Below are 25,082 nucleotides of genomic sequence, written 5' to 3' on the forward strand. Positions count from 1 at the left end.
TCAGAACTGATACAAACTCCAGGATTATACTGACAGTGCAGGATATTTAGTTTCTTGCCGTTACAACTCAGCCGGAGTGTGAAAGACGTCTCTATATCCTGTTTTCGACATGCATCCACAATGATCTGCCGTTGCCCTGAATTGCATTTCTCTAACCAACCATGTTTATCTTTGTTTCGGCGACAGACTCGAGTTGTCACATCATCCGGATGCCTCGATTTGTCATTGTTTGTCACTGGAGAGAAACCCTGCTGCTGTTTGTCCTCTGAGCAGAGTGGTTTTGCGCACCGAGTGTGTCTAAGTCTAGCATTTAAGATTGCAGCTGGGGAGGAGGTTTGTTTGGGCTGCTGTGCTTTCCGGTAGAGGAGACGGGGGCGAATGTGAGTGTCTCTGTGTGTGACTGTAGTTGCAAAGGTCCAATTTCATGTTCATGAATTATTTACGGTGTGAAAAAGCAACGTTTCTTCTTATAATTCCAACAATAGTAAAAATATGTAATATTTGGGGGGGTGGAAGATAGGGTCTGAGGTTGTGCAGAGTAGTTATGGGTAGTCAGCATCTTCTAGAGGGAATTTTAACAAACAAACTGAAAGTAATTTAAACAGATTACAGAGGACACTAACCTACTTATGATTCAGCATTTGCAATTTTTTCTTTGGAATGCAATTCCAAGTTATTCACAGAAAATCCCTCTATTAGCAGATTTTTTTTCCTACAGCATATCTAGAATTAAATCGACTCACAAGTCATGAATTTTAGTTCCCAAAAAGAAGTATTTACATTTAGTGTCATACTCTTACCTTTTTAAACATTTTGTCATGTTATTCCTACAAACGTCAATAAAGTTTATTGACACAAATGAGCAAAATGTGAAGTAAAAGAAAAATAAATGTTTTTTTTTTATTATTTTTTATCAGATAAAAGTGTGGCTTGTATTGGCATCCTACTTTACTTCTCTCATTTGTCTCTGCCACTGTCATGCTTGGTTGAAAAATGCTCCAGGGAATGTTTTTGTGGTTGTAAAATGAAAATGGAAAACACTTCCACTTCACAGTTCCATGAAAGTTGGATTGCGATGCATTTCTAGGACCAGTATTTTATCTTCTTTTCCCCAGATGAATGTTTCTGTGAAGATCTTGCAATCGAGGCATGTTCATGTCACAGACGAGACATAAAGCATACTCGTTCAGAGAGGGCAATGGAAAATCCAGAGGCAAGACACTTAACTTTAGCATGACTGTGTAATTACAGCGCATAGCACAGCTTATCCTCTAAGCTTTATCTGAACTTGGGAGTTCTGGATCCAAGGAGGCCTCAGCAGTGACAGCATGCAACAAGGACCTACAGCAAAGGTGGCTCCTGTGGAACAAGGGGACATAAATCACAGTCTGGTTCGGCAATGAGAGCTGGCAGCGGATGCTCACCACGGCTTAATTCAAGTCATGGTTGTGTGTACATGTTGTCTGACTCTGGGCTGCGCTTTATTTGCTTCAGACACGCCGTCATGTGGTGTCAAACAGTGAGGCGGTGCTGAATGATGAAAAAGAGCCGAGTCTAAGCTTTAGATTTCTGTTTGGAGACAGGATGTCAGCTGTCTGTTTCAGTATTCAGATCATATTTACATGCTACAGAGAGTACAGAGAAGTTCAAACCACGTCTACTGAAAGTGCATAGAAAGTACACCACCTACTGGTAAAACACGGCATGGCAGCTGAAACCAGCGATATGACGACACTTGGAGGATTCCTACTAATTAATTTATGCACATTTTGTAATAACTGATAAGTAGCAAAAAATTGTATTACGAGCTGAATATTTATCAATAAAGTAAAGAAAAAAAAATCTAGCATGCCATTAAATGTAAAAGCTTAAGTGGAGGGAAGACATATAAACCCTTTGACCTGAGAGGAGAAAGTTATTTATATATCTAATCAAAAAAGCATTTAATATATGTCGATAAACATATATATATATATATATATATATATATATATATATATGTTAGTTCAAACAATCTGTTACATCAATCATGAGGCAGCATCATATCCCCGAAGGCAATGTCTTTCTGCCCAATAGATTTTAAGGAGTAATACTGCCACCTTCCCAGGATCCTTAAACATAACATCCTATAAAAAATAAAGAAAAAAACTTTAAAAGACAAAGGAAAAAAATACATGTAAACATTTTTGTTTCACATCAGCTTATTAAATAACCAACATACAAAAAGGTCACCTTGTTACTTCCATAAGACTCCATTAAGTCCTTCCTAACCTGCAGCAGCACACCTGTTGCATGGTTAATGAAACATCTGTGTGCTTAATTTTAGATGAACAAACATCGCTTTAAGGACTCGGAGTATAGGACTGCCACATATACACCGATATGTACAGGTAATAGTCCAACATGACGTAGAGAACAATCATGGTTCTGCAGCAGCTCTGATGTTTTGGGGGACAGAAAACATTTAGGTGGGAGGAAAACAATGCAGTTCCATAAAACAGAGCAATAAAAATCCAACATGGCCCCCTGAGTCAATACCGAGTAAAAAAACCTTTTGCGACAAACATAGCAAAAAGTCTCAAGTAGCTCTGCTAATTCTTTGCAATATAGATTCAGCTTAGTCAAGTTTCACAATCTAGGTCTGGGCTTTGACTTGGCCATTGTAACAATTCAACTCTAAATTGAATCATGCAAGTCTTTTCAGTTTTATTTGTGCTTTACACACATAATCCACCATCTTGGCTAATCATAAATTGCACAAAAATTATATAGTTTTTTTTGTTGCAACACCACAAAAAGTAAAATGTGCAAAAGGCATAAAAATTTTTGGAAGGCACTGCAGCGTTTATCTTTGACTTCAATCACTTTGTATATAATCACCAAGTTCTTGTGAAAAAGAAAAAAAAAAAAAGTAAAAACAAAAAACATATATATGAACAATCATGAAGGAAGTAAGACACGGGAACTTTAAAATGTACAAGTTTATTTTTAATTAACTCTTCAGTGGTTGGTAGTCACAGCACAGTTTGCATGTATTAAGCCACACACCTATTTTACAATATGACAGAAAAAAAAGGGGAAAAAAAGCCTATGCCAGAGCAGACAGCAATCAGTCCATCTGCAGTGATCCTTCTTTAAACTTATTGGACTAAAACTTCCTTAAAAGGCCACTGAAATGCATAAAATGTTGAGTGGAACAGCTGATGGTGGCGTTTCGCTTCAACCTCACAAGACTCCTCACATGGCATTGACAGTGCATGTAGACGTTGTAGAAAGGACTGGGTTAGCAATATCTAAGAGATCCTTTTATTTGATTTTTTTTCAAACATTTTATTTTAGTGACAATACCTTGCCTATAATACTACAGCTTTTTAAAAAGAATGGGAAACAAAGTTAACAGCACTCGTCCAAGATACTGAATACAATGAAAGTGAAATGTAGTGAAGCGATTACTCTTTAAATTTCACCATTATGTGAACCAAAAAACAAAAACAAAAAAAAGGGGGGAAAAAAAAAAAAAGAATTTGTATACTTTTAATAGTAACAGACAGGATCCATAAACACATGCCATGTGCTGCTCTCAAACAAAATACATACAGGTATTTACAGAATCACTCAGTACCTGCTAAAACAAAGTGAGAAATACAGAGTATAAACCGACTACGAACTTAAAATAAAAAGAAAAAAAAAAAAGGAGCAGAAAGAGAGAGAGAGAGAGATTGAAGCGTCAGGAGTGAAAATCCTACTTGTGATGGACTCATTAAAGCATTTTTAAGAAGAAAACAAAAAAGAAAAAAAAAATGCATATTGCACATACAGTGAAAGCTTAAACTCCACCAGATCTGCGAGAATTCGAATGTCTCCCTCTTGGAGGAAGACGCAGAGAGGGACGAGGACGGGGGACGAGGACGGGGGGGGAGGGGCGAAGGTGTGCGCTTAAGAGAGGGGAGGAAAACAAATGATCAGGATAAATTAGGTGAGAGAAGCCACAGGGAGCAGTTGTCAGGCAGAAGTAGCTCTTAAAAAAAAAAAAAAAAAAAGATGGAGGAGTGAATGTGGGAACCGCACAGCACACAACACGTTTAGAGGAAAAGGAAGCAAAAATTTAAAAAAACAGCAACAAAAAGAATGTGGCACAAGTAAAAATCAGGTGAAGGATAATATCTGTTCTTCAGTGATAGCTGAGAGAGGAGATCAATGCAAGTGTTTTTTTTCTTTTTATGTACAACTAAGGCTTATTGGTTAAATAGTTTTCAGGCTTCCCCGCCCACATTGCTCTCACACAACCCTTCCTTCCTTTTTGCTCTGTAAACTCAGCACTTCTGTCAGAGCAGCAGCCACACCAATCAAGAGAACCACAGCCGAGGAGGATGGATGAGCGGATGGATGGATGCTGCAGTGGTGGTGGTGAAGGAGCAAAAAGGGAGAGCCGGGAGGAACAGAAAGCAAAAGGAGGAGTCTCGTCTCTGATGTCTGTTGCAATTAATATCTAAATGTGCAATTCCATTAGTCGCTGCCATGGGGACTAGCGGGTGCAGAAGACCGGGCAGGGCAGGGCAGGGTGGGGAGGGGGGTTGGTTTCTACTTGGAAAGCTTGCTAATAACTCGAATGAGCGCTCCGTTCTCGTCCTTTAGTCTCTGGTTGTCTGCTTTCAAGTCTGGGAGCATCTGGAAGGGAAGAACGGGGAGGCAAGGGTGAGAGAGAGACAGAGAGAGAGAGAGAGCTTAGACGAGTCTCGATACATCGTTCAACCAGTCAGGCTGCTGGGCAGTGCATTACCAGCAGCATGAACAAAGCAACCTCAGGAGTCACACAGCATCTCACCGTTTGTCAGAAAGTAAAACAGGAATAACGTCTTTGATCCAAGTCAAAAGGGAGAACAGTAAAGGGCGAACACACCACAGGCCAGAGATCCTCAGAAAGCCATGCAGAATCTGAGCGGCTGCTCACCAGCAGCCGGGAAATCACACACAGCGAGGAGGGAAAGTTCTCCTTCCTCAAATCAACTTCGGCTCAGGAACACAGAACCGGCCGCAGACACTACTTCTACAGTATGTGGACTGAGTAAGTTCCACAGTAAGTGGAACAAGATGCAACATTAAATAGGTGATAACTGAGAATCATAAACACAGATTTGGATGCGTGTTGTAACAAAATGAAACCGGTCATGTAATTCTGGGCTCCAAATATCCAATCTGGATCACAAAACAAGTAGAAATGGGCAGAATGTACATCAGTATTTTAAAAACTAAATTTCATTCAAATTTTGTCTCAATAGTGCTTTCAGGTCTTTCAATGGATTTTTTATTTTTTTTTTACCCCTCCAGGGTTTTTTTTTTTGTGGGCTCTAATATCCCTTATATGAAAGTAGGCTGACAGGAAAGGGGGAAGGAGAGGAGGGAAGACATGCAGCAAATATTGTCGGGTCGAGGAGTCGAACACGAGGCGGCCACGTCGAGGACTCAAGGCCTCCAAAAATGGGTCGCGCTATCCCCTACGCCACCACAGCACGCCGCCCTTTTAATGGATTTTAATGGAGATTCTGACTTACTTCCCCTGACAGTTAAATCGTTCCATTATTCTTTTGATTTAAGATGACAAAATTTCATGTGCGCATAAAAGTTCATCTTCATCAAGTTTTTACAATAGAATCTAAAATCTTAGGAGTGACAGTTCAAATGAAAACATTTTAAAGTAGACAGGTTTGATAACCTGTATATGTTATAGAGAAACATGCAATAATGTTCAAACTATATCCTGGTAATATAATTATATAATTTGCTTTCTGAGTTAGAGCAACATTTGTATATTGAATATAGTTCTCAGGTTTCCTCTGAGAACTAAAAAGATTCACATTTAGTGAGATTTTTTTTTTTTTTTTTTTTTTTTTAAGAAATGCACAACGAAACCAAGAGTTGCAAAAGTATTAATAGTGTTTTCACTTTTCCACATTTTGTCACATTTCAGTCACGATCATCAAATAATTTTCCTGGGATTTTAACTTGAAAGTGGTGCATACTTTCTGTTTTGCAAACAGAAAAGTCACATGGCAGAAATGATTTTTTCTTGCAGTCACAGCTGTACATTTTTCCAGGATACAGCTCCCAGTTTTACACATCTGGAGAGTGAAATTTAGCCCAAACTTTTGAAGTGCTGTGAACATGATTTTTTTTTTTTTTGGTGACAAACTGGCTTTGACTGTTTGTCAAATCAGAGACTAGTATCTGAGATTGGCAAAGATGATCCCCCCTGCTTCCAATTAACAGTGATCAGATGTTCACTTCCTGTTGAATAAAAGCAGCAATCCAGCATGATGCTGCCACCACCATGTTTAACAATGAGGATGGTGTGTTCATGGTTCAACCTCGTCCCTCTAAGCTGCTTATTATGGTTTTCTTCTCGACACTTTTGCACAAATAGTTGTTTTTTTAAGTTTAGTTTACTTTAAAACTATATTTTTCCCCCCTATTTTACAGTTAATCATTTCTTTATGCTTTAAGTCCCAATGAAATTCTCTGATGTTTCTGTTTGGAATCTTCAAAATGTGAAAAATTCAAGCGGTGTGAATACTTGACATCCTATTTAAAGCGCATTGGCTGGTAGAGGGGTTCTGTGACCCTTTGGGTCAAATCAAAGTGATGCCGCCGGTAGCTGTTTCATGCAATAAAACCAGAACAAGTCAAACTGATTTACTGAGCTACCTCTGAGGAAAGCATCAAACTAGAAACCACAAAAGGACACTTTCCTTTACAGTGCTTTCAAATACGTTAAAAAAACTCACCTTCGCTTTTCTCCAAGTATCTTTTTAGCATGTTATTACTATAGCTTGTTAAGCAGTAGTTTTCTGAAAGCCCACCAACAGTAGCGGACTGTAAAAGGAGAGTGTCCTGCTGGAAAAGGCAAACAGCCTCCCCAATCTGAAAACCAAAAGCTCTGGGGAGGCAGAAGAGGAGAAAACAGTCGGAGTATGGCGGCTGGACACCTGCCTGTCTACGGGTGCGGGGCAGAGCACAAATGGAGCATGAGAAGAAAGAAGGCAAAAAAGGAGGAAGAAGAAGACAGAAGGAGGACATGGTGGACAGACAGATGAGGCCTAGAGGTCGCCGGTGGGCAGCTGGCTGCAGGCCGACTGGGAGAGCTTGGCCACAACGCGGGCCAGCGCCCGGTTCTCAGCCTGCAGCCGCTCCTTAACTTGCCGCAGGGCCTGAACCTGCTTTACCTGGGGGAGGTTCTGAAGGGAGGGCGGGATGGAGAAGAGAGACAAAAGGGGAGGAGATAGAGGGTAAGAGTGGTAGAAGAAGAAGAAGAAGAGAAATGCGTTTTAAGACCAAAACTCAACAGAGAGAGGATTAATAAATAAATCAGAAGATAAGACGGGAGCAGGAGGAGGGAAAAAAAGGGGAAACAGGAGAGGAAGATTATTAGAAAATGGGACAGATTTGGAAAACAGGAATGATTTAGAGCTTTCTGTTTCGGCTTGAAGCTTGCAGATAGAATGGTAAAGTGACACTGATAAGCTCAACATCCTTTCCTCAAACTGACAGGACAGCACACTTACCAGAAGTTAGCTCTATTTTTATCCTCCCTCTTCCTTCAATTAATTTCCCCCAAAAAAGGGAACCATTAAATGTGCTTGACAATACAGGACACTAAACACTGATGGTCACAGATTATAAAGAGGCTAATATTTGTTCAGACGAGCAGAAGCAGATACAAGTCGAGCTCAGTGTCTGACATGGCCATTATGGGCCAGTAATATTTAAACTTTATAGAAAACTTTCTTCACAGCTCGTTTTAACGCCTGGCTTGCTCCGATTTCTGTTGCAGTAACTGCTCACACACAGGTGCATCTTAATTTATTTTAAGTATGACTCAAAAAAGGTAAAACTCAAAGATTTATAGTTGCTCATTTCTGTTTATTTTGATGATTACGATTAAATTATAAAGTTATCCCTGTAGCTTTAGAATTTAGTACGTGCTTTCCTTTTAGCATGTACTTTTTTGTTTAATTCTCCGTGGATATAGAAACATGGACAGTCATGTTATTTAGCAACAGACCTTTGTGTCTTCCCAGCTTTATGAATTTTACAAGAAAGTATAGTGGAAGGAAAAAAACAGGGTCAATTTAGGATGTAAGCCAAAATTCAGCTAATAAAAAAAACTCCAAAAATCAAAAGTTTATTGGTTATGTATTGCTTTTCTGACTAAAATTTTAAAACAGGATTAAATGCTTGAGACGTGTCACAGTATGGAAACAAAGTATATCAAGTTTCACTTTAATTGAATTACTTGATATAACACTTTCATCATATTCAAATTCATCAAAGACACAAATGTGTTTTGTTTATAGTGATGCACCAATCGGTTAGTGATCTGAGCTCAAGTCTACGGCTTTGACCAGGTCAAAACTGACAAATGCATATAAATATATATATCAATATACGCATCAAAATTGCAAACACCCACTTCTTGTGATCAGTAAAAAACAACAACAAAATGGCTAGTTCAAAATCAAAACTGGACAAAAATCATAACCATCTGGCCAGACCTGGGTTTTAATACAGCGCAGTAAAACAAATTGATTGGTGATCGGAGCCGGTCGATTTTAGGTCGACTGGGAGATTTAATAAAAACAAGTCTTACCAAGAAACTGTTTCGGTTACCAACAGAAGACAACCTAAAATTGGCTATTTTAAGTATCACTGTAGTGTTTGAAAATAAGGTCAAAAGAAGCATAGACATCGAGAAAACTATTTAAAAACTAAAGTATGAACAGATATGTCAGCTGTTCACTCAGGTTGAAAGAGTTTTAGCAGATAACAGGAATAATGAATGTGTATCATAGTAACGCTGTCCTGTATTATTTTGAACCGCTAATTAGTGCATCTCTAATTACCAAATTCAAAACTTAGGAGGACAAACTCCTTCTGTAATAAATAAAGTGAATTCATGTATGCAATATTTGGTACCTTGAGTTCCTCCTCCATCTCAGAAATCTTCCTTTCTAGAGCTCTTCTTTCCTGTTGGGACATAAGGGGCGGATTAACACTGAACTAGAAAAAAATAAAAATACCAACAGATTTAATGAGTGGTGGCAGATGGTGTTGGGTGATCACACACACACACACACTTCACTCGCATGTCCTGTGAGGGGTGTTCAAGCAACAGCCAGCTTACACCTAAACAGTAAGTGACTGAAGCTGTAGTCAACTTTCTACAGGCAGGAATGAGTCTGAAAACAGGCAGACGGTCAGTTTGCCTAAATGACTGAAAGACTCAACTGTTTATTCAGATAATTAAATACAGCTTCCTTAAGTGGATTTAAAATAGAGGATTAAGAACACAGATCGGCTGGGTATGAACTAATCAAACCAACTGATATCTAAAAGCACGAAAACACATGCACAGGGTCTAATGTTTCTTTTTTTCAGCATAAAATTGGATAAATACACTTCCACATGTTAAAAACACACGGAAATAAGCAGTCAACGGAGATAGTGACCACACACTGCCACTAATGTTTAAGTACAACAAGTGGAAAAAAAAGAGAAATAGTAAAAAACAAAGTGTGGTGTTCTGGGTGGAGAGCCTGACTGATACCAGCTACCACAGCACAAAGTGAGCCTACAGGCAGCAGCAGAGAGCAGACTGTTATAAAAACTCAGGGTAAGATCATACCACCACCCAGTTGGTAAGAGGGTCTGCTTGTTACCTTCAGACATAAACCCATTAGCAGTGTTACTGGGATGTTTCAAATACGTTTTATTTTGACAATAAATTAGTCTTAAAACACACAGGAAACAGAAAGGATCTCATTTTAGTTGATGGTTATGTAACAGAGGAGTGAGATGGAGGTGGTGTGGTGAAGTAGTTCTGCCATTACCCTTTTCTCCATCTCAAGCTGGGATCGGTCAGCGTAGCGTTCCTGCCTCTGCGTTAAAAACACATCATCAAACTTTAGTTGCTTTTCCAAAACAGTTTTTTTTTTTTAAAAAAGATGATGAGCAGTGTAAGTGTGCATACCTGTGTAGCTTTCTCTAGCTGTAACTTCAAGTCTGTCAACTCCAGGTCAGTGTCGCGTAACTGGGCCTTCAGCTTCTCGTTCTCAGCTAAGATCTGCTCATAGAGCTGAGAAAAAAACCCGTCAAAACATGTTTACAGCCCCATTTACCGCCTAACAAAGTGCTGTGCAAGTGTTCGCAATTAATTTAGATTAATTCAATTCAACTTTTCATTTGATGCATTTAATGGACTGACATTTGGAGCCTATTATGGAAAATGACGGCACACCCTCTGTCATTGCCAAGATTTTAAGGTGAAAATGACCTGGACTCAACCTGGGGTGAAATTGAAATCAAAAACAGAATCCATGTTGACATTTAAAAGAACAAGATGAAGGCAAAAAGAAAAAGCTGTGTGTGAAAAACTAAGTACACAAAATAAAATAACAGTGTGTAAAAGAATATTTGAGAAGGAACAACTAGATGTAAATATTCTGTATGAGCATGGCCTCGTTTTCTTAAAAACTTTAAAGTGTTTTTTGTTTGTATGTTTGTCTTCTGTATGTTTAAATTAGAATAAAAAAATAGGTCCACATACAAAAAAAAAAAAACTTAAAGGAGGTACATCTGATTTTTCCCATGACTGTTAGGAAATATTCACTAAAAGAATTTCAGACAGCAAGATGTAAAAGTTCTGTATCTTACATGAGAAGGAGACCAGAATAACTTTTGAACTTTTAGTTTCTCATGCAGATAACGTCTCGTTTTTCAGGATTTCTGACGTCCAAATTTAAATCAAATAAAAATACAACGCTGAAAGTGGCTGCATACCTTTTTGTAGTCGGTGGTGTCGTCTCTATCCAGTCGGCTGGAGTATGGCCTTCGACTCTCACCATAACTACGGCTAAAAAGAGCATCGTTGCGATCTAAATATGAAGTGCTCTCATTTCTGCAAATAAATAAATAAATAAAAACAGGTGACATTAGCAACCAAATATTGCAGTTGAGCGACAGCATTCAAAACATGGTGATGCTGCAACTTACCTGGACAATCTGTCACTCTGTAAGGAAACAAAAGAAATGTCAATATAAAAGAGCTAAAAATAATAATTAGATTTGTCTCACCTAATCAGTCTATGTAGATTTATTTAGGAATAATAAATTAAATAATATTTGCTACTTTTCAGCTCTCTGTTAGTAGCTGGAGAGGCCGTGACCTAAAGGTCTTCCTGTATCCAGAGATAAACACTCATTTCCTCTCGTGGTTTTGCTGCAGCTCCACCCATCGTAAGTGACGGCTAGCAGCTGGAGTTCCTCCTCCTCCTCCTCCCTGATGGCTGACTTCAAACAACAACTGTGTCTCTCTCTCTCTCTCTGTTAAAACTTCAGATAACACTCTCTTCCAAACAGGAAGCTCACCCAGAAACTAATGAGTTTGCAAAGCTGCATTTTCTGCCTTATGTTGTTGCATCATTAGTGAACGGCATGAATGTCATGAGTAATTTAAAAAAACTTTAAATTTCACTAAAGTTCAAAGTATTTTCATTCCAAACACATTAGGACACCTAAAACTGAAGCTAACAGTACGTTTGATTCCTAAGGTCAACTAAGTGACAGACAATTACCAAAAGATTTAAAGAAAAGGAGCAAAAGACAAGAATAAAGAATAAAAGCCAATGAGGAAAAATCAAAGGGAGAAAGAACAGGACTACTTTGATTTGACTGACAGGCTGAAGTTCGACTTTCCGCCCTCAGTGTGTGTGAGGTTAGTTACCTGCGGTTCTCCCCTGGTGCTGCCCTCCTCAGAGTCCGACTGCTGCTCAGGGTCATCATCTCCACCCTGGAATTTAAAATCAGAGAAAGTGGTCGTCTTTGGTGTCACCATCAGAAGGAGCACAGCAGAACATCAAGTGTCCTGACCTGCAGAGTGTAAAAATGATAATAATAAGAAAAGTCTTACATCTTGAGTCCAGAAGGACACCCCAGTGGAGCGTCTCTTCTCCCGGGGCCGCCTGCGATCCCGTATGGAGCGGGGCTGAGACTTGTCCTCCCCTTCCTTCTCCTCATCCTTTTGGTCTGATTCTGTCATTGGAAAAGACATTTTACATTTCTTCACTTCAAAAATAAACCTTTAAGATCTCAATATTTGACCTCTAAGTGAAAGTATTTATCTGGCAATTTGTTAGAATTTTGATATTTTAGAGTCATTTAAATGTGAAGTCAACAAAGTTTATTAAACCATTCACTAATTTATTGATAAACCTACACCAAACATCTAGATTTCCTTTACAAGTGCCTCTACAAATCAAAAGGCAGCTTAGGCATTCAGTGTGTCTGAAAATAAAGCAGAAACACACCTGCATTTTATAGCACAACATAAAAATATTTATCTGTATGGTTTTATTTTATAATTACTGTGTGAAAGGATATTGGATATTTAAATAAAGTTAGAAAAGACTTGGGCTGCAACAAACTAAACCATAGACTGTGGATCCAGGTGAACTAAAAAGTTATTTTTTCTTTCTTAAAAAAAAAAAAAAAAAAAAAAAATCAACTCACATTTGATCTTTTTAATTGTGACATTATGTACTTATTGTATATCAAGTATCCTAGAAGAGTCCAAGTATAATAGCATGGAAGACAATCATTTTTCTTTAAAAATATAGGAAATAAGAAAGATGAATTCACAAAAAATAGTGTTTACTTTGATTATGAGAAGCTATGGTTGTTTCAGAAATGATACTAATTAGTATCTTATTTTTTCCTCTTACCTCCCCATGAGCACCAAATTCAACCTTTTTATTTACCATTTATGTGCAAAACAATTTTTGAGGTAAAACATTTTTTTAAATTCTGATTAAAAAGTGTTCAAAGTTTCTGTGACAGAACCACATTGTCAGTGTTTTCTGCTGCTGAAACAATAAAATCAGCTTTCTGTTTTCCCAAGTAAATTTTATTCATGTTCATTTAAAAGGAAAATCAACCATTTTCTGCATCAACCTTCTTAATCAGCTTGCGGCTGTTTTCCTGTTGCTGTGGATCTTAGGAGCTTCACACAGGTTTTCCTCTACATATCTTTGCATCAAACAGTGTAGCTCTTAATTATTTTGGAGAGCTTATTTTGAAGAGATTTTGAAGAGGACCGACCTTTTTCTGTGTCTCGAGAGGACCTGCTGTAAGATGAGGTGATCCCCGTCAGACTGTTGGGCCTGTTGAGGGCGCTGGACCCAGAGGACAAAGAAGAGCTGGAGTAAGGAGCAGTGGAGGCAGTGCTGACGGTGGAAATGGAAGAGGAGGAGGACGAAGACGCAGACCGATAACGCTGCGGGAAAAACGAGGCATGAAGAGGAGAAATTAAAAATGTGTTAATTACAGTCACCCATCTCAAGAGAGTGATGAGAGAGGTGAAGCAGGTACCTCTTCAAAGCTCCGGTACTTCGATCGGTAATCATCCTCCTTGGTCTCCGTCTCCTTCTTCTCCTCCTGTTTCTCCTTGTCTTGCTTCTCTTTCTCCTCCTTCTCCTCTTCGCGGGTCTTTTGGGGACGACTCCTGCCAATTGTTTTTTCAGCCTCTTGCAGGTCAGTAAGAGTCACACCCTGGAAAAACAAGGGGCATTTTCTCTTTAGAAAAATAATGCCATTAAAAATAGTTTTAGCCCTGCAGCAGCAAAGACACATCACGACATTTAAACCCCGATGCAATACACAACAGCTTAGGTTCATTTTAATGATAAAACGCTGCTCTCAATGTATTTTAACACTGAAAAAAAAAAGATTCTTCTATCTGGTAAAGTAATAAGATGAAGTATTACTGACTGACCTGGGTGGAGCGCCTCGACTGCCGGGCCTGTCTGGATCGAGCTTTCCTCTGAGACTCCGACTCCTCGTCTCGCACCGGTGTCAGGTACGACCTGATGCAGGAAAAAAAAACAAACAAAAAAAAACATTTTAAACGTAACTCTTATGTAAGACAACTCTCTGCAGAATGAAAGTATCATGATTGTCCCTTTCATCTTGCTCGGTAAAAAAAAAAAAAAAAAAGTATATATATTTTCCCCCGGAAGAATTTTTTTTTTCCTGGCACTTTATCAGAAATGTGATTTTTCTTTGTTCATTATGTCAAAATAAACCTACAAATTAAACTTGAGCAAGCTACAACTGATCTTTTGGGAGCAGAAATGCACCTGAACTGCTGCAGAGGGAAAAAAAAAAAAAATCAAACCAGAAAAAAATTTTAAGTAATGTTCATATTAATGTTGAATTCTTGTGTAATGTTGCCAGAAATCTCCACGCTTTCTTAAAGCAACAGTATTATGTGTTTTCCAGCCTCATAGTGCCACTATATAATCAAGTAACTGTTACCTTCAGTTGTTATAAAAATGCTATATACAAGAAATAAGTTTTTTTAAATAAAAAAAAAAGGTTTTTAATCAATCTTTATTGTTAAAAAAACAACAGCACAACATAGTCCTGAGATAAAATTCTAAGTCCATATCACCAACCCTTCTTTAAACACAAGATAAAAAATTCCTAATGGTGAAAAAAAACAACAAGCAGCAAGCAAGTATTCCCAGTTTAAAACTCAAACTTATCTGCAAAAGAACAAACAGAAACAACAAAACGTTGTGGTTAACAGCGTGCTCCTGTTGGCCACACAGCGATACCAATGACCCTCAGCCTTCAGCCCACCGTCCTTATATGGGGAAGCAGCTGGAGCGGTCCAGACTGTGAACCTGATCCCACACAGACAGGTGGCTTGTTTCAGCGAGCCACTCAACTAAAGCAGACTTTCTCTCCCTCAGCGTGTGTGGAAAAGAAAATTACACAGAGGGAGATTCTTAAACTGGGAAAAAAAAGCATCTAGATTGCTGTGAAAACACTTCCTGGTTAATGTTTTAAGCTACTTTAGATACATTTTTCAGAACCACTAAGCTGCAGCGGGGGATTAAAAGTGAAGTGTGTGTTACCTGCGTCGTTCTGGGCCGGTGCCGATGCCAGTGAGGGCAGTAGTGGCGGATATGGCGGTGGTGGTAGTGGTAGACGTGGTGGTTGTGGTAGAGCCAGTATTTATAGTGGGGATAACAGCAGCCGAGTCCTTTTCCTTCTCCTTTTCCCTCTCTGCACTCTCCTCTGACCAGTACCTGTTATCACAGTGAGCATTTTACCAAGACTGAATAGTTTGTCTCTATAAGCTCCAACTGACCACAGGTGGAAGAAGTTTACCTGCTGGTGAGACTGGTTAAGCCAGTTCGGGTGGAAGAGGACCCCAGGCTGGAGAGGAGGCCGCGGTGGCCAGTGGGCGAGGTAACAGACGAGGAGGTGGTGGTGGCTGTGGAGGAGGTGGAGGAGCTCAGGTCCTCGTGTCTTCTGCCGAAAGAGCCGCTGAAAGGACACAGATGTTACATAAGTGATCAACACAGCTGGTCTGCTTTTTTCTGTCAGCTCTTTTATCTCCATGCATCGCCTCTGTGCTGCTCCTTTGCTGAGGGTAGATTGAAGCCGATCCGCCACATAAATCTGATGAGTTTAGGAGGCCGCGTTCACCGGTTCCCCAGAAAACAAACTGAGTCACCAGACTCAGCCGAGTGTCAGTGAGACTTGCACATAAAGTCAGAGCAGCTGACGCCTCTTAAGGGAAAATCCAGCATCAGCGTTACTTAGAGGTCCTTATTATAGGACTGCTGGTAGGATTTTATTGCCGTTTGTTCTTTAACATTATGAGCGAGAGAACAGGTCAGACTGAGACTGAGGAGAGTTTAAGCTTGGTGGGCTGAGATGACTCAGATTAGCAAAGACCTCAGCTGATTAGGGAGGAAGATTGCAGATCAGTTATTTTCATTTCTTATTTTCAAAATGCAGTTACAGAGCTTTGTAAAAATACCCCACTCTTTTCCCCACATTGTCTCAAATTACAATAAACGTGAAAGTATTTTAGTAGGATTTTATGTGATCAACCAAATAGTTAATATTTGTAAAGTGGAAGGAAAAGATTACAAGTGGAAATAAAAACCTCTGAGTCAATACTTCATAGAGCCGAATTACAGCTGTAACTCTTATGAGCCCATCAGTTTTGAACATCTACAGATGAAATTTTAGCTAATTTTTTGTTTATCCGACCTGAGCACCTTATTCCACGTACCTAGTGCCTCCCATATGAATTTTCTTGACAATGGCCTTCTACAAGCCAATCATTTAAAGTCCTATTAGTTTTCCTGTTAAAAAAAATTTCACCTATTGCTTTTTTTTTTTTTTTAACTATTGCTTTTATATTTAGGGGTATTATACTGAATGGTTATAAAAACACAATCTGGAATTTATTTCCAAAATTTTCGTAGCTTGAAGACGAGATGTTGAGAAGTTCAGGGTTTTTGAAAGTTTCTCCTGTATTTAAAGTATTATAGATAAACAAAAATCCTTGAACCTAAACTTCAGAGAGCTGAACAATAAAAACTAAAACTCGAGAGTATGAGACGTTGCTGCATAAACCGAGGGAAGACAGAAAACGTCCGGCAGAGCAGAGAGGCGGACAGAAAGGGCAGCTGGGTGTGGAGGCAGCGTTGTACCTGCGGTAAATGCTGTAGGACGGGTAGTGGGAGGAGGGTGGCTGCCAGGGTTTAGTATTACAGGTGTTAGGATCCAAGCTGGAGGTTGACGAAGACTTGGCTGGCACGTCCCGCGTGCTGCCGCTCCGCCCCAGCGCTAGAGTATGGGACGTGCTAGTGTGTCGGCACGCAGGTGGCCAAGAGAGTTAGCGGTGGAGGTGCGCACGCACACACAAACACAGACAAACATTTACATATAAAACACACAAAACATGTTTAAGTCTATGAAGCTTTGACACACTGCTGCTGCATTCATAGCAACACAAAACTTAATGACTTCTGGGAACAAAAGAACTTTACATTCTGCTTTCTTTTCTTGTAATATTTTCGGTAGGGAGACAGAAAAACAAAGTTTCCAAATTGAAGTTGTTTTTAATAGATGGCTTAAAGCCATAACTTGTCAGGATATGAATGCAGCTTTAGTCTAAGCTTATGTGTCATAAACAGGAATATGATTTATCTGATGCAACAAACAGTAGCTAGGCTTGCTAAGTGGTGCATTTTAACTGTAGCTTGACAGAACAGGCACAGTCATGCAACAAACTGTGGCCGGGGTTGAGCGGCTACAAATAAAAGCATGTACATACATATCGGCTGATCTGACAAAGAAAAGCAACTAGTGGCGATTGCAGCAGGTCAGATCTAAAGGAAGAGAGCAGATGCTGAGGTGAGGGATGGAGGTTTAGCAGGAGCTAACCTGCGCTGGTAGCTGGAGGTCCGGTTGGTGGAGGAGCTTCCTTCGCTGTTCTTCAGGTCGTCGTCCCAGCGTCGCCGGGTGTATGAGCCGCTACGTGTCAGAGCTGTAGAGTCCCTGGGGAACCACAAGCTCTATAAGTACCTTCCATTTCTTTACCTCATCATTTGCTTCTAATAACTTCTATAATCAAAGCATTAGCGCATTGAATTATGTGAAATTCTTTTGCACAGAGTTGCTATTCTGCTCCAGGGCTTCACCTGTTTTCCTTCTCGTCGATGTCTGAAGTACTGGCAAGTCTCCTGGGGATGGTTGGGGCCACGTACGCAAGTCGGGTTCCTTTGTCTTTCTCCTGTAGAAATCAGAACAAACAAGAATTCTGTTAGCAATATAAAACAAGAATTTCTTGTTTAAGCATGACAAAACATTAAGTAATATATATATATATATATATAAGTACCCTGCGATACTCCTAGTATACTCCTAATTAACACTTGTTTGGACACACAACCTTCACAAAATTTGGTCTATTTATGGGATAAAATTAAAATAAAAGCCATTCCAGAAAGTTGTTAAGCTCAGTGTGTACTGATACTTTTGCAAGAAATGGTAAAAGCTGGATTACACAACCACAAAATTATGTGTCTGACAAAATAGGTATGAAAGCATTTTCTGCTCGCAGTAGAAACGGAACGCTAGACTGAAAAAACAAATCATCCAACTCATCACTGCCAACCTTTTCTTTTTCTTTGTTGTCCAGGGATGAGGTGAGGCGAGGGCTGGAGGCCGACCGCATCACGCCTGTAGTGTCCTTTTCCCTCTGAGCTTCCTTTGTGGCTGTGATCTCAGAGAGCGCGCCGTAGCTGCCCGTCTTCCTCAAACCCAGACGCCACGAAGCCGGAGACTCGTCCTTCCTGTCCTCCTCCACTTTGGTTGAGACTTTTCCGGCAGGCTGAACGACCTGGAGAATGAAAGGATGACGCAGCAGCTTAGATAACACTGAAATACACATTTATGTTCATGACTGTAGCAATATTCTTAGTAATCTTAGTAAGCAACAAAGGGGAATCACGTCAAACGCTTGCTGATTAATTTGTAAGTATATTTATCTCCTTGCATCTCTTCCCATTTTGTCAGGTTACATACAAACATAATGTATTTTATTGTGTCAAAACAACACAAATCTGATTACACGGAGAGCAACCTAAAAGACAGCTCTTTACTTTGACTGGGCCATTTGGACACATGGACATGCTTTCATCCAAGTCATTCCATTGTCATTAGGGTAGAAGGGAAACCTCTACCCAAGGCAGGTTTTAAAGGATGGCTTTGAATTGACCATCAGCTCCAGTCAGTTTCCCTAGCCATGCTAACTCATGTAGCATGATGCTGCCATCACCAAGCAAATGCACAATTTGAACCTTTTTTAATAATGGATCTTTCTTGCCACTCTTTAATAGAGACGTGATTTGTGGAGAGACAACCACAGTTAGCTTACCGTCTATATGGAATACTGATTACACAGAATTTTATTCACACTTTTCAGTGTAAATCAGCTGAAAACACACTTTATTTTTGTGGGTAATTAAAAAAAACCCATCTTGCATCACCATGTTTCTTTCTTCACATTTATATGCAACTTTCTTGGTCATAATACATAAAAGTCTAAGAAAACACATTTTAGTTTGTCATAGTAATGCGACAAAATGTGAAAAGCTGAAGGGGAACAATTACTTATGCAAAACACTTTATACTTTGTTTTTAAGGATAAAACCCCAAGAAGAGAAATGATCTTCCCATTATATTTACGATTTGGCTTCGATGTAAGGTTTTAGCAAATAAAACTTTGTTTCTATACTATTTTAACCTCTATGAAAGGATAAAAGCAGTTGAAAACAAAGGAACCACACAAATACAACTTAAAATAAAATATTAGTAGTGCATTTGTTGAAGTGGAAAAAAAAGCACCATGTAATGTTGATGAGTGAAAGGAAAGTTCAATCACTTGCTGGATTTTTCCACTAGGGTAGAAGCCATGGTTAAATATAACTCAAAAGAATTCTGTGGGGAATTACAAATTTTAGTTTTTGCACAATTATACAAATATTTACTTCATTTGTAAGTGAAAACATAATTGAAAGCTGAAAGTAATTAATAATGTGGTACGTGCAGGTCAAAAGCTGCCGACCCCTGAAGAGATCACAATTTACTGCTGCACAAAATTCTTTAACAGGCCAACCCCAGCAAGTGGAAAAATCCTACATCACCTGGAACAGGTGGGGAGTTAGGGGAGACTTTAGTGCTTTGTGAGTGCACAAGTGCATGTAGGATGAGACAACAACTCTGGTGCACACCAATGCCTCACCATGGGTTTTTTGGGCACAAGAGAAATGCCAGTTTTGCGCAAACCTTGACGCCACAATGCAGGACAGCCTGGCTCCGCCAAAGGCATGAGAGGTGTAATGTAATCAAACTAAAAGGCGACCGCGGCAAGAGCCGAGGATGATAAAACGGGACGGACAGGGAGGAAGACAGAAAGGTTGAAAAAGAAAATAAGACAGAAGCAGAAGCAAAAGACACACACTTTGTGCGCGAGGACTTCAAAGCCGAGTCACACCACCTGGTGCCGAACTAATGGTACTGATCAGATGAAATAATTGCAGTCGGTTGGTATGAAAAATGCTCAATTATCAATCAGGTGTGGTGTGTAAGAACCAGGCTTTAAATAAGGTCTGGAAGTTTAAGAAGCAGAACTACTAAAGCAGACAGGATGAGTTCAACTCAGTGACTGAGTTCAACACTTCCTGTGTCGATTTAACTTTTCCACAAAGCTCTTGATTCAGTCAGCAGCTCTTGGCCATCCAAAACAGTTCAGTTGCTTTTCCTTAGTCACACAAGCAGCCACAGCAGCTTACATTTGCCATGCTCAGTAATGCTAGAGGAGTTGTTGTGTCTTTTTGCCAGCAGAGGGCAGCAGATCCAAAAGTGGCAACGACACAATTGACCAAGCAAAATAAAATCTACAGCTAAAATCTGGAGATTTTATAGATCCAAATTTTCCAATAACTCGTTCTGAATGCGAATTCCTTTTTGTTAAAGAGAAAAAGAAAAAAAACTACAACTTATTTAACCGATTTCAGTTAGAATAAATTAACGTCAGCACTGAGTTTAAAAACTACATTGTGCAATCCTGACCACCTGCATTCACACACAGTGCCTTGAATAAGAAATCACCCCCTTAAACCAGCAGGATGACCGTTGGATCGTGCCTGAGCTGCAACTCTGGACTTCCTTAAAAGGTTTATTCAACAAAATCTCAAAGACTAAACTGTTTTAATAAGAAATTCACCCGAGAGGTTTTACCTTCTTAACTGGTGAAGTGGGCGTCGTCACCTGATTTGTTGGACTCGTTGGAGACGACGTGCTGACGGTGGCTGGGGTCGTTGTCGTCGTTGTGCTGCTGGTCACCACTGCTGGAGACTTGCTCTTGTCTTTTCAGCAATAAAGAACATTTTCAGCTATGTCAAAATGACAAATATTCAGCAAGATGTCTTAATTCACATTTTTCTTTTTGTGAACATCACCTGCTTCAGTTTCAGACTCTGAATCTTCCTCCTCCTCCTCCTCACTCGAGCAGCTTGATTCGTCCTTCTTCCCCTCTTCCTCTTCGTCCACCTTCTCCGGTTCTAAGGTCTCGATGCGCGGCGCAGTCTTTTCCGGCTCCAGAAGCAGCGTTTCTTTGCTGAAGCGGAGATTAGAGCAGAAATGTGATCCTGTCATGTAAATATTTGCACAGATTTATTTTTCCTCTCAGGATAAACCCCCCTCTACCTTTTGAGTGGTTTCAGTGATTGGTTGTTGTCCCCTGTGGTTGTCACCTCAATCAAAGGAGACTTTTTAGCATCCTTCTTCTCCCTCATCAGCTGGAATAAAGACAAAAAGCATGACAACTGGTCTCAGAAGCTCGTCCAAACTCATTAAGCTTGAATGAATTATCCAGTCAGTGACTCACCAGGTTTTGTTTCTTTTGTAGCTCTTCTAAATATCCCAGAACATCTTCATCAGCTACATCAAAAGCCGTCTGGCCCTGAAGGGAAAGAGGTAAAAAATAAGTCAAGTACTGCACAAACACTGCGTGAGTAATGACAAGCTTCCATTACCCACCATTTTATTAACAAGCTCCATGTTGCACAGATTCTCCACGAGTATTCTACACGCCTCCTCTTTGCCCCAGTGTGCCGCTGCGTGGAGAGGCGTCCAGCCATCATAGTCCTTAATATTTATGTCATAACCTGCTTGGATTAAAAGCCTGGACAGAAAGAGCGTGTGAATTAGTCAATGTTGATTGTGCAAACCGATCCTTTAAGTAGCTGCCAGAAACGACAACCTTGAGTCAGATTAACAAAAATCTGTGCCTTGGATTAAAGTAGCTCATGATCACAAGCAGCAAAATATTTCAGTAGAATCGTTTGTGGTGCACCGGGACTGCACTGTAATTAATCTTCACTGCAAAAATATTAAGTAACTTTTATGCAAGATATAAGTCAATAATTACTTAATATTAATAAAAATAAACTAGTTCCACTGGTAGATTATTTCCCTTATAATTTTGGAAAAACATCCTCTTATAAGAAAATCTGCCAGTGGAACTATCACATTTTTAATCAATATTAAGGAATTATTGATTTAATACAAGTTTCTATAGTTTATTTAAGTTTTTAAGTTAATTTTGTCTTATTTCAAAAGCTCTGAGATATTTGCACTTGAAACTAGACCAAAAAATACTTGGTAAGACTTTGAGTTTTTGCAGTGTTGAATGTGTTTTATCCTAATCCCGATTTAAGCTTCTCCACAACTTTATCCCCGACCTCTCTGGCATTTCCAGACTTTTATTTGGAATAAAAAGGGGTTAAATACAATTGTAAGAAACCCATTTAGGTTCACTGTGGGTTTGTCTATCACATAAAATACCCTAAAACATTGAAATTTGTGGTTATTATAAGAACGCATGTGACAAAGTTTAAGGGATATAACTGTTTTGCAAGGAACTATGTGAAGACTTCCTTTTAAACTTTGTGAATTGTGTGTTTTATTTCAATTATACTGATAAAACTGGATGGATGGAGAAAACCGACAGCTCAGTGTCACACAGGACCTCGAAGAACCACAGGCAGCGGCGTTCTGGCTGCCATCCCGGAGCCGAGGAACAAGTTACTGCCGCTCCGATGCTCACGTGGCGCAAAGTGTATTAACGACCCACAGAAACCATGTCAAAACAAAGCGAAATGATAAGACGCAACTACGCTGGGAAATCTTGTGTTACGACTGCTGTCATAACCCAACTCCGTCCCTAGTGCTCCTCTGAATGCACCCGGTGAACTGGCGTCGTGCTGCAGGTTGCTACATGCAGCGATGCTTACTTTAAAACCTCCACGTATCCTTTGGCAGCGGCTACATGGAGCGCCGTTCCTCCCGACTTCGCGTGCCGGGTGTCTTGAATCTGACCGCTGTTCAGCCATTGCCGAGCATCTCTCAGCATGATGCGCTCCTCCTCTTTTCGGGCAGCCTCTATGTCCAACCCTGGAGCAATAAAGACAAATTAAACTGTAAAGACTACCTGCATCCAAGGGGTACGCTGCTGCTTCGCCAAATATATTCCCAAAGTGGAAATAGTAGAATAATTCTTGGCACTTTTATCAACTTTTCCACACATTTGATTGCATCTGGCTGATTGGCGTGCATACCAGAAAGATGTCTCACTTTGCTTTATTTACAGTTGGTCAGGTGATGTCAGTCGAACTTCTACAAACATGCACACACACACACAAACCACAAACCACATAATCAGCCGCAAAACAAGCCACAGTTTCAACCGCAGGCATTACTGTAATTATCTTCAGTCAAGTCTTTGTGTTATGTGCTGTACTTCAGGCTCTGGCAGAGGAAAACCAGACCGTAGATAATTATAGTGCCACCTCTGAATACAAGGGTTTTGTTGAGTACTTGGTGATGCTTTGGGGAACAGTTTGTGCCAATATCCAATAAATTAAACAACACAAAAGTTGCAAAAATAGACGCTGCTTAGCTGGTTAAGTGGGTCAGTATGTCAGTGTTATACAATCCATACAAGGAAGCGGTGAAAACAGCCCTGACTTAGTGTGACACCTGGCTGAAGCATGGCCTGAAAACTCACTGCTGCATGCTGCGCTGATTTTCCAGCTGAGCCTCAACTGCATTACATAAACAAAGACCTAAGAAGTGTTCTGGGATCGGAGCCAAGCTTAAGCTCATCATAAAGCTTTTTTGCTCCATTCTGATCAAAAGCTAAAAAAGGAAAGTCTGTGACTGCATGCTCGGGTTGGCAAATGCTTGGTTGAGGAAAAACCGACATTTTAAAGAAAGTTTTGAGAGCAGAAGGAGGAAAGTTAGAGTCACGCCATCTTATTTTACTTTAAACTGGTTCGGAGTTCGACTGCATTCTTATTTTCTCAACTTACAAAATATTAATGCTTTATGATTCAACAAAACAATCAGTAAAATAAATTGTCTCGTCTGAGATTGAGCTGTTCTGTCAGGCTTCAGGGTCTGCAACTTGAAGCTCCAGAGCCACATGTTGCATTTAAGACTCCACTGTTGATCTCAATAACTTTGGCTACAAATGCTAAAGCATTAGGCAATGTTTTAAGATGCAAAGGTTTTTATTTTTTTTTATTTTTTTAAATCAGCTTTGGCAACTTTTTATATGTATTTTAAAGTAACATGCAAAACATTTATGTATAAAATTACAATAGCAGTGCAATAATAATAATTACTAAGCAATTTTTGTCTTTGTTGCAAATGATGTATTTTGACATTTAAAAAAAATGTCCAGACTTAAAGTAATTGGCCTTTAATTTAATAGAAATAAATTGTATAGTAGGTTCTATTAAGGTAATTTGTTTCTCTAAACAGATTTTGTTTAGCTGAACCAAAGGTTACTGACCTCTGCTCTAGGTGGAACCACATGGTAGAGACCCATTTGAAATGAATTGTAGCAATAACTGCATTGAAAGGTGGTTTACAAAGTATCACCTTGGAGACAGAAAACGGATGCCAATCCCGCAAAAAATGATAAAACCAGGCATTATTTTTCTTCACTAAAGTTCTGAATGTCTATAACAAACTCTTACTAAAAGCATTAGAGTTTATCCCAGCATGATAACATGAAAACGTTCAAAAAGTTTGAATGTCTATGCAAGGCACTGCATTCAATGTAATTCACCAGAGCATGACAGCAAACCGATGCACATCATTTTACCTAATGTAGAGAACCAGGGCTGACCGGGTCAGCCAGCATCCTTTGATCTCTACTGAAGCAGACAACACAGTCTATAAAAAGCATGGAGCCTAATGGCCTCTAAGCAGCAACACAGAGCAAGAGCTAAGTGGAAAACTTGGCACTTCAAAGCTGATTTATTTTAAAGTGAGAGAAGCGAGTCTACCTAATGTGAGATGACACGGATCGCAGTGCAATATTGTAATATTTGATGATGACATGAAAGCGATGCCACTGCAGCATTAATCTCTAGATTTCAGCCATTACAATTTGAAGATGGAGCTTTGGGAGTTCCCTCTACAGAATCGAGGACAAGCTTTCTAAGATGAGCGATTCTGTTGGCCACTTGCTAACAAGTTTAACTCTGTGGTGTCCACCTTAAAACAGAAAAATCAAACCACAAACGCAGGGAAGTGTTACACAACAGCTAGTTGCATAATGCTGCCTACTACCTCTAGCATGAAAAAGA

General features: G+C 39.6%; 1 protein-coding gene across 4 annotated transcripts in view; it reads right to left on the bottom strand.

Annotated features, from left to right (window-relative positions):
* Nucleotides 1-2,963: 2,963 nt before the first annotated feature.
* Nucleotides 2,964-25,082, bottom strand: part of ppp1r12a (protein phosphatase 1, regulatory subunit 12A) — a 47,307-nt gene continuing 25,188 nt past the window's right edge. Inside the window, exons 4-26 of one of the 4 annotated variants that reach the window (XM_032589320.1) lie at nucleotides 22,719-22,878; nucleotides 21,463-21,607; nucleotides 21,311-21,385; nucleotides 21,130-21,221; nucleotides 20,883-21,040; nucleotides 20,662-20,789; nucleotides 18,035-18,259; nucleotides 17,559-17,650; nucleotides 17,302-17,415; nucleotides 16,566-16,718; nucleotides 15,226-15,384; nucleotides 14,970-15,143; nucleotides 13,823-13,913; nucleotides 13,420-13,599; nucleotides 13,150-13,324; nucleotides 11,963-12,084; nucleotides 11,777-11,842; nucleotides 11,047-11,063; nucleotides 10,834-10,951; nucleotides 10,025-10,129; nucleotides 9,885-9,932; nucleotides 8,971-9,021; nucleotides 2,964-4,668 (exon numbers count right to left, since the gene is read on the bottom strand). In XM_032589320.1, coding sequence (XP_032445211.1) covers nucleotides 4,582-4,668; nucleotides 8,971-9,021; nucleotides 9,885-9,932; nucleotides 10,025-10,129; nucleotides 10,834-10,951; nucleotides 11,047-11,063; nucleotides 11,777-11,842; nucleotides 11,963-12,084; nucleotides 13,150-13,324; nucleotides 13,420-13,599; nucleotides 13,823-13,913; nucleotides 14,970-15,143; nucleotides 15,226-15,384; nucleotides 16,566-16,718; nucleotides 17,302-17,415; nucleotides 17,559-17,650; nucleotides 18,035-18,259; nucleotides 20,662-20,789; nucleotides 20,883-21,040; nucleotides 21,130-21,221; nucleotides 21,311-21,385; nucleotides 21,463-21,607; nucleotides 22,719-22,878 — 2,735 coding nt within the window. In that variant the 3' untranslated portion in view covers nucleotides 2,964-4,581. Of the gene's footprint in view, nucleotides 4,669-6,987; nucleotides 7,233-8,970; nucleotides 9,022-9,884; nucleotides 9,933-10,024; nucleotides 10,130-10,833; nucleotides 10,952-11,046; nucleotides 11,064-11,776; nucleotides 11,843-11,962; nucleotides 12,085-13,149; nucleotides 13,325-13,419; nucleotides 13,600-13,822; nucleotides 13,914-14,969; nucleotides 15,144-15,225; nucleotides 15,385-16,565; nucleotides 16,719-17,301; nucleotides 17,416-17,558; nucleotides 17,651-18,034; nucleotides 18,260-20,661; nucleotides 20,790-20,882; nucleotides 21,041-21,129; nucleotides 21,222-21,310; nucleotides 21,386-21,462; nucleotides 21,608-22,718; nucleotides 22,879-25,082 lie in introns of those variants that run through there. The other 3 variants (XM_032589318.1, XM_032589322.1, XM_032589321.1) reach the window with 3 other exon arrangements.

The sequence above is a fragment of the Xiphophorus hellerii genome, chromosome 17 (assembly GCF_003331165.1).
Source record: "Xiphophorus hellerii strain 12219 chromosome 17, Xiphophorus_hellerii-4.1, whole genome shotgun sequence".
NCBI lineage: Eukaryota > Metazoa > Chordata > Actinopteri > Cyprinodontiformes > Poeciliidae > Xiphophorus > Xiphophorus hellerii.